This window comes from Mus caroli, chromosome 2 (genome assembly GCF_900094665.2).
Source record: "Mus caroli chromosome 2, CAROLI_EIJ_v1.1, whole genome shotgun sequence".
Classification (NCBI taxonomy): domain Eukaryota; kingdom Metazoa; phylum Chordata; class Mammalia; order Rodentia; family Muridae; genus Mus; species Mus caroli.
The window spans coordinates 146,562,955-146,572,063 of NC_034571.1; the positions used below are offsets into that span (position 1 = coordinate 146,562,955).

General features: G+C 48.5%; 1 protein-coding gene across 1 annotated transcript in view; it reads left to right on the top strand.

Moving 5' to 3' along the window:
* Znf341 (zinc finger protein 341) overlaps window positions 1–9,109 on the top strand; it is a 34,168-nt gene that overhangs the window by 17,103 nt on the left and 7,956 nt on the right. The window contains exons 7-10 of the mRNA XM_021153743.2: window positions 685–775; window positions 2,562–2,752; window positions 4,047–4,237; window positions 8,189–8,397. Coding sequence (XP_021009402.1) covers window positions 685–775; window positions 2,562–2,752; window positions 4,047–4,237; window positions 8,189–8,397 — 682 coding nt within the window. The remainder of the gene's footprint in view (window positions 1–684; window positions 776–2,561; window positions 2,753–4,046; window positions 4,238–8,188; window positions 8,398–9,109) is intronic.

The following is a 9,109-nucleotide window of genomic DNA, read 5'->3' on the forward strand; positions in this document are numbered from 1 at the left end:
TCACTTTGTAGACCAGGCTGGCCTTGAACTCAGAAATCCGCCTGCCTCTGCCTCCCGAGTGCTGGGATTAAAGGCGTGCGCCACCACGCCCGGCAGAACTGGGAATTTCTTAAGGGCTTCCCTTTCAACCTCCTCCTTATCCCTTCTTTCCACAAATGTGCACTAACATCTGTGCATTACCCTCTAGGGGTTCGGTCCCTGTCCAAGGTCTCCACTGATATCAGTCACTCACAGTTTGATGGAGAGATGGGCAGGCTAGGAAAGGACACACCTGCCTTTCTGGAGGGAAGGAAGTAGTCATGTTGGTACCTGGGAGCAAGCTTCCCAGGCAGGGGGATGAACAGGTACAAAGTCCTGAGGGAAGACCATGTGTGCGGGCATCACGAGGAGCAAGGAGTCCATCACAAGATGGAGGGAATGCTGAAGTTGACAGAGGCTGAGAATGTGGAGTTCTGAAGGCCATGGCAGAGAGGGTGGATTTCATCGTGAGGCAGAGGAAGCCTTTGAGAGAGCTTTGTTCCCTTCAGAGCGAGCCTTGGACTTTCCCTCTTACACTGCCTACACATAGATAGAGACGTTTCCAACGTGTGTGCCTGTCTGACCCTAGGGACAGGGGAGAAGCGGTTCCAGGTTCCCTCCGCTGGGACCTCAGCCTGACCCTCCTTCTCCTCCATTGCCTTCCAGCTGCAGGGAAGCCAAAAGCTCAGAAACTCAAGTGCTCCTACTGTGACAAGTCCTTCACCAAGAACTTTGATCTTCAGCAGCATATCCGAAGGTAGCCCTGAGGGCCGGTGTCTGCAGCACAGGGCCGGGAAGTGAGGCGCCCTTTTCAGGCCCTCTGCCCATCCGTGAGCCTGCAATACAGAGGAAGAGGGTTTCCTACATTCTTCTCAGATCCAGGGGCCTGAGCATACTCACTGAGACAGGAAGATTGGCAGGTCTGTGTGGGCAGGCACTCTTGAACAGAGAGCATCTTCACACACACACACACACACACACACACACACACACACGTTTCCAAACATTGCCAAATGTTGCTGAAAGTAAACTAGATCTCATTGAGAACATTCAGCGATGCTGGGAATGTACAAATTGGCACTGTTAGCCTTGCATGGCTGTTAGAACCTGGTTAGTGCAGCTGAGAATCAGAACTTTTCCATTTCACCCTAATGAAGCTAAGTGTGACAGGTCCCAAACAGCTGGCATCTACCTTACTGCATGGTGCCTCTTCGGATCTAGATGACATCATTGTTATAGTCACTGCATTTTTGATTACTGCATTTTCAATACATAGGTACTCATAAGAAGTGGTTTTTCATATTCAGTGGCAAACAATGGGGTGGCTTCGTTTTTAAAATTATTTGAAAGCTGGATGTGGGGGTGCACACCTTTAATCCCAGCTCTCAGGAGACATGGGTAGGTAGAGCTCAATGAGTTTGAGACCAGTATGGTCTACCTGGTGAGCTCCAGGCCTGCTGGGATTATATGGTGAGACTCTGTCTCAAAAAAAAAAAAAAAAATTACCTTAAGTTCTGCAGCGGTGTGTTGAGACGATTTAGTGGCCCCGCTCCTACCCAGTGTGTACAAGTCCCTGGGTTCGGTCCCCAACAATACAAAACAACAGGAAGTTGATTTTGCTGGATGTGGTAATGCACTCCTGTAATCCTGGTACTTGGAATAGAAAAGATCAGAAATTCAAGGCTATCCTTGATTGTATTCAAGGTCATCCTTAGCTATATAGCAAGTTCTAGGCCGACCTGGGCTACATGAGACCTAGAAAAAAAATTTTTTTTTTATATTTTCTTGGGGACTGGAGAGGTGGCTCTGAGGTTATGAGTACTGGCTGCTCTTTCAGGGGACCCAGATTCAATTTCCAGCATGGCTCCAATTCCAGAGAACCCAGTGCTCTCTTCTGACCTCTGTTGGTAGCAGGCACACATGTGGCACACAGACATGTATGCACTCAAAACAGCCATACACACACAAAAAAAAATGAAAATAAATCTTAAAGAAAAAATGTTTTTTCCCAAAGCTGGAGGTTATGACTTAGTGTAGGAGGTCTGTGGTCCAGTCCCCGTAAGGGCAAACCAGCAAACAAACTACCCCGAAAGAACAAATGCCAATTAATTAATAACTAATAACAAATACAGCAGCCACTGGGTTGAGACAGTACTTGGGCCAAGGAGATGATAAAGGAGTTTGCTGCCAAGGCCAACAACCTGGGTTCAGTTTCTGGGGATTCACATGGTGGAAAAAGAGAACCCCCACATCTTTGACCTCCACGTATATGCTGTGGCACATTCATGCTTTTACACACACAGACACATACACACACACACACACAGACACACACACATTTGTTTCCAGTCAGGAACCTGAGGTAGCCAAAGAGCCCAAGACTTTCCACCTTTGGCCTGTCTGCCACCCTGGGAGAACAGGTCTTCATGGTGTCAGAATGATGGCCAGAGGCATCTCTGGGCCCCCCTGGGGACTGTGAGCTCTTGGGTGGAGGCCATGTCCTTGTTTGTACACAAGAATACTGACTAACCTTGTTCCTATAGCCACACAGGCGAGAAGCCCTTCCAGTGCATTGCGTGTGGCCGTGCCTTTGCCCAGAAGTCTAACGTCAAGAAGCACATGCAGACTCATAAGGTGTGGCCTCCAGGGCGGAGTGGCGGCACAGTCTCCCGAAACTCTGTGACCGTACAAGTCATGGCTTTGAACCCCAACAGGCAAGAAGAGGAAGACACGGGTGAGTGGATTGGGAGAACCACTCTCCCCCCTCATCCCCTCTGAAGCTTCGGAGTGCTGTCTGATTGTTGTGGGAACCAAATCCAGGGTCTCTTGTATTCTAGAGGAGAGCTCTATCTCGGCGGCACATGTTCAGTCCCAGCAAACCCAGCCTCACAGCTGATAGTTGGGTGGCCTCTGTGACGTCTCTGGGCTTCAGCCTACTTTATCTATGAAATGGGAGCCAGAGAACTGGGTGTGGTAGACGGGTATCATCCCAGCCTTGGTGGAGCTAAGATGGGAGGAGCAGGAGTTGGTGGTCCATCTCTGCTGCATAGCGATTATGAGTCCAGTCTGTGCTATACAGCAGCCTATCTAAAAAAGGGAACACAAGATGAAAGGAAGGACACCAAATATATAATATATTTGCCCTTACTCGAATACTGTGTTCAGGGCAGGTGTAGACATCACTCACTAACTAGTTACTATCTCTTTCTTTCTGGCTGAGTCTGAATCCCACATTAGAATCTATATTCTTCCTTCCTTCCTTCCTTCCTTCCTTCCTTCCTTCCTTCCTTCCTTCCTCTCACTGTGCCCTCCCCTCCCCTGGGTCTCATGTAGCCTGAGCTGGCTTGGAACTTGCTGTATATTTGAGATTGACCTTGGACACCTGATCTTCCTGCCTCCACCTCCTGAGTGCCATGGTTACAGACCTGCCCTACTTCACCCAGTTCTATGTAGTGCCAGATGCTGAGCCCAGGGCATCGTTTGTTCTATAGGCTCTTGATGACAGGGAGTGTGGGATGGCTTAGTTAGCAAAGAATGATGGGGCAAAGATAAGTGTCCTCATTAGAAAGGCCCAGGGGGCAGTCTGAGTATGCATAGGAGTCTTCAGTGTTTAATGACCATGGAGAGGGCAGTATGGAAGCAAGGGTAGGGAGAGGAACAGAGGTCACTAGCTGTCTCTCAGTCAGAATGTATTTCAAGGGCTGTGCATGTAGCTCAGGATAAAGTGTTTGCCTCCACACAGGATGCCCTGGGTTCAGGCCCCAACGGTGCATAAACAGAGCAGGGTGGGTGGCAGTTGGGAGATAGTGGAGGAGGATTAGAAGTTCAAGGTTGGGGCTGGAGAGATGGCTCTGCAGTTAAGAGCCTCTTGTCTCGCTGTACCGGAACATGTGCTGAGTTCGAGTGCAGCCTTGAACACAGCGTGTGACAGCAAGTCTGCAGTAGGTGTCCCAGGAGCCTTCCCGTGTGGGCTGGCGCTTGTTCTACCTCACTAACACCCTTCCCTGTGACTGTTTCTCTCTGCCTAGGGTTGGGTCAGTCCCTGTCCAGTACCACACAGCCCCAGGCCTTGCCCACGGCATGTGAGGATGAAGGTGACAAGCCGGAGGCCAAGCAGGTGGTCCTGATCGACAGCTCTTACCTGTGTCAGTTCTGCCCCAGCAAGTTCAGCACCTACTTCCAGCTCAAGTCCCACATGATTCAGCACAAGAAGGAACAGGTGGGTGGGGATGCAGTGGGGTGACACGGCCCCCCATTTATGAGCTTGGTGACACTGGGGTCACACCCCTGCTGCCTGGAGAAATGATATATAGTTAGGTTAGATCATAGAGACCTTTGAGTTGTTAGCTGGCTTAAATGGTTAGGGACTTTGTTATCTGACATAACAGGAGGCTGAACCAGGGCAATCGGTCAGCTCAGCATCAAGGGTGGCTGTTATCATAAGGTGTGGCCTGGTCCTACATTTTGACTTACCTGGTGTTTACAGTCATTTTGTTTTGTTTTTTTTTAAGAGACAGGTTATGGCTGTGTAGCCCAGGCTGACCAGAGCTGGCTATGTAGATCAGGCCAGCCTCAAATTTACAAAGATCTGCCTGCCTCTGCCTCCCAAGTGCTGGGATTAAAGGCGTGCACCACCACACCCGGCTTGCCCCGCACTCTTGTTTCTGACCTTTGTTTGTTTAATGTGTGCGCATGTGCACGCGCTCACACAAGTGCTGAGGTGCAGATGCAGGTCAGAGGACAGCTAGTAGGAGTCGGTTCTCTCCCTTCACCATGGTGGTCCCAGAAAGTGAGGTCAGGTCGTCAGGTTCAGTGGACATGATTTACCTGATGAGCCACCTCGCTGCCCCCGGCCGGGTTACTCTTCATAGAAAATCCAATCATAGTATTTCTCATGAGCAGTGGAAACCTTTCCTAGAATTCTCTGTATCTCCTATGGATCAGAGACATTTTTGTTTTGTTTTGTTTTTTTTAAAGACAGGGGCTCTTTTTTTTTTTTTTTTTAAGATTTATTTATTTTATGTATATGAGTACACTGTTGCTGTCTTCAGACACACCAGAAGAGGGCGCCAGATCTCATTACGGATGGTTGTGAGCCACCATGTGGTTGCTGGGAATTGAACTCAGGACCTTCGGTATAGCAGTCAGTGCTCTTAACCGCTGAGCCATCTCTCCAGCCCAAGACAGGGGCTCTTAAAACAAAGCAGTGGCTCAGAGGTCAAGTGCACTGAGTTCAGACCCTAGCACCCATATCAGGTGGCTCTAGCTCCGAGGGATGGCACCCTCTCCTAGGCTCTGAGGGCACTTGTACTGGCATGTGCATGCACATGTGTGTGCTGAGACTGACCTAGAACTGATCTTCCAAGCACTGAGGTTATAAGTGTGTGTGCCCGTCTATGAGGTGTTAGAGGGCTTTGTGCATGGTAGATAAGCCTGCTACCGACTGAGGCAAATGAGTGGTATCCCTGGCTCCAGAGCTCTTGCTTTTTTTTTTTAAGATTTATTTATTTATTATATATATAAATGAGTACACTGTAGCTATACAGTCTTCTACTACTATACATATATTAATAGTGATAAGAGCAAGGGCTTGGGCTGGTGAGATAGCTCAGTGGGTAAGAGCACTGTACAGCTACAGATTGTGAGCCTTCATGTGATTGTTGCTCACTCTGGTCAACCCCACTCGCCTAGTCCCTGCCTGATCCGGCCCAAAGTTTATTTATTTATTTTACATAAGTACACTGTAGCTGTCTTCACCAGAAGAGGGCATCTGATCTCATTACGGGTGGTTGTGAGCCACCATGTGGTTGCTGGGATTTCGGAAGAGCAGTCAGTGCTCTTACCCGCTGAGCCATCTCACCAGCCCGAGCCCTTGTTCTTATCATTATTAATATGCATATAGTAGTAGAAGACTGGTTAATGGTTGGGGCTTCAATTCTCTCCTATCAAAATAGGCCTGAAAGGAGCAGTCCTGGGCTTGGGTAGCAGGCTAGGTGTATCACCGTGGGCCGGCTTCTGACTCTCTGCTCTAGAGTCTCTGGCTTGTGGTATTCGCACTCCAAGCTGCAGAATACTTGCTATGTCTCCATCTGTCACACTTATATGCCAGTAAGATAAATGCAGAGAAAGAGAAGGGATTCCTACCAGCAGGCTTTTGCCATTTTGTTTTGGGAGGGATGGTGTCCCCAGAGACCGTCGCCTGGATATCATTGCCAAGGAAGGAGCCATATGGCTGGCACTAGACGCAAGGCTGTCAAGAGGGTGAAGGGTTTTTATCCAGTCTGTTGCTACCTGGGACAAATTGGAGTGGATGTAATTAAGAATAAAGAGAGCTTGACAGTGTGTGGGCACCTAAGGAACACGATGAGCACTAGAGTTTTCAAAATATTAAAAGCATATTTGTTATAGACTTGACATCAGACATGTCAGAATGTCACATGACTCATGAAAAGAGAGGTGGAAATGATAGTACAGTTCACTACATTTGTCTCTACATTTGACTGTCCCACATCAGACTGCTAAGCTATAAAAAATTCTTTTTTTTTTTTTTTTCAAGACAGGGTTTCTCTGTATTTCTCTGGCTGTCCTGGAACTCACTCTGTAGACCAGGCTGGCCTAGAGCTCAGAAATCCACTTGCCTCTGCCTCCCAAGTTCTGGGTCTTTTTTTTTTTTTTAAAGATTTATTTATTATATGTAAGTACACTGTAGCTGTCTTCAGACACCCCAAAAGAGGACATCAGATCTCATTACGGATGGTTGTGAGCCACCATGTGGTTGCTGGGATTTGAACTCAGGACCTTTGGAAGAGCAGTCAGTGCTCTTAGCTGCTGAGCCATCCCTCCAGCCCCTGATGCAAATTCTATTAATGTCTCATCCATAGTCTTTGGAGTTAGCTCTTCTGTTTGCCAAGGGGGGGTGGGGGAGGGAGTCTCTCCCCTTAGGATGAGGGACATGTACAAGACCCTGAGTTACATCACACATGTACTCTCAAAAATCGTTTACATCAGATTATGTATTATTTACAGATTAACATTGAACTTGAGAGTCTGGGTCCAAAGTCAATCATAAATAGTAAGACTAGCCATGTCCCCAAGGAGTGAGAGGACTCTAGAGAAGTTTGTTGGGTAGTGGTTCTAAAGGTGGTCCCCAGACTATTATTCTCCGTGATGATACTGAGAGTAATGTGTTTGGGCCATCAACACCTGTCAGGTCAGAGATCCTGGTGGTGGTGCCTCTCAAATATTTCTTTTCTTTTTCTTTTTTTGATATGGAGCCTGATGTAGCTCAAGCTAGTTGCAAGCTCATTGTGTAGCTAAAGATGATCTTTTTGTTGTTTTAACTTTTAAAGACTTACTCTATTTTTGTATGTGAATGCTTTGCTTGTGTGTATGTATGCATACTGTACCATGTGTATACCCAGTGCTCTGGTGGTCAGAAAAAGGCATTGGATCCCCTGCAATCAGAGTTAGGGGTGGTGATGGACAACTGTGTGGGAACTGGGAATTGAACCTGGGTCCTCTGCAAGAGCAGTAAAGGCTCCTAATGACCCTGATGGCTGAGCTATCACTCCAGCCCCTACTGATGCTGACTTGGGCTCCAGGCCTTCCTGCCTTTTCTTCCCAGGTGCTGCAGTTACAAGTGGGCACCACTGCCTCAGCTAGCAATGTCCACTTGTTCTGAAAGTCACAGCATGATTTCCTGTGGCATTAAAAGGGCAGAGTGTTATCCCTTCGCTGTATTTCCAGGCCTTGGGTAATTTTTATGGATATAGTCAAGCTTCAAAGCCTAAGGGAGTGATAACTGGCCAAAAGAAGAGAACCCTGAGCTAGGCAGTGGTGGTGCACAGCTTTAATCCCAGCACTTGGGAGGCAGAGGCAGGCTGATTTCTGAGTTTGAGGCCAGCCTGGTCTACAGAGTGAGTTCCAGGACAGCCAGGGCTATACAGAGAAACCCTATCTCAAAAAACAAACAAACAAACAAGAACTAAACAGAGGGCTAAGAGATAGAACCGAATGGTAGCCTGCTTGCCCAGTATTTGGGAGGCTCTGTTTCATCTGTGGTTTGGCAGATTGTCCACAGCAGTGTGTATAGCCTCATTCTTGGTCTCGAGGCTGTGGCAGCTGTAGAGGCGACTCCCACCTTTCTCACCTTCCAGTGTCTCCCCTCAAGGTGTACAAGTGCGTGGTCAAAAGCTGTGCCCAGATGTTCCCCAAGCTGGACACCTTTCTGGAGCACATCAGAAGCCACCAGGAGGAGCTGAGCTATCGCTGCCATCTCTGTAGCAAGGACTTCCCCTCACTGTATGACCTGGGTGTACACCAGTACTCCCACAGCCTCCTGCCGCAGCACAGCCCCAAGAAGGACAGCACCGTCTACAAGTATGTACCATGCCACCAGCCACACGACTACACACAGCAGGCAGGGAGCTCTGGGCTCAGATGCTCAGGAGTCTGAGGCTGAAAGCCGAGGTCCTGCCTGGAAGGTTTCAGTGTTGGTACCAGTAGGGAAAATGATGCTGACCCTTCTTAGACCACTCTTGGTTTGCCAGCCTTTTATCATAGAAAAGGGTTACCAGAGGCCAGAAAGATGGCTCAGTGAGTAAAGGTGCTTGCTACCAAGCTTCATGACCTAGGTTTGAACCCTAAGACCCAGCACGACTGAGGGAAGGAACTCACTTCTGCAAAGTTGTCCTCTCACCCCCTCTACCAAGTAGACACACAAAATAAATAAATACAAATGAGAAGGGAAAAATGTTTAGGGCTGGAGAGATGGTTCAGTGGGTAAGAGTATTTGCAAAGGACCTGGGTTCAGTTCCCAGTGCCTACATGGTGGTTCAGAACTTCCTGTAACAGAAGAGGGAGCTGGTGACCTCTTCTGGCCGCTATGGGCTCCTGCAGGCACAAGGTGCCTATAAATTCATGGCGGCTCACACACAGACACAGAAAACAGTCTTGAAAACTGGTGTTGTGGGTTGTCAGAAATGAGATCACAGGCCGGGCGTGGTGGCGCACGCCTTTAATCCCAGCACTTGGGAGGCAGAGGCAGGCGGATTTCTGAGTTCGAGGCCAGCCTGGTCTACAAAGTGAGTTC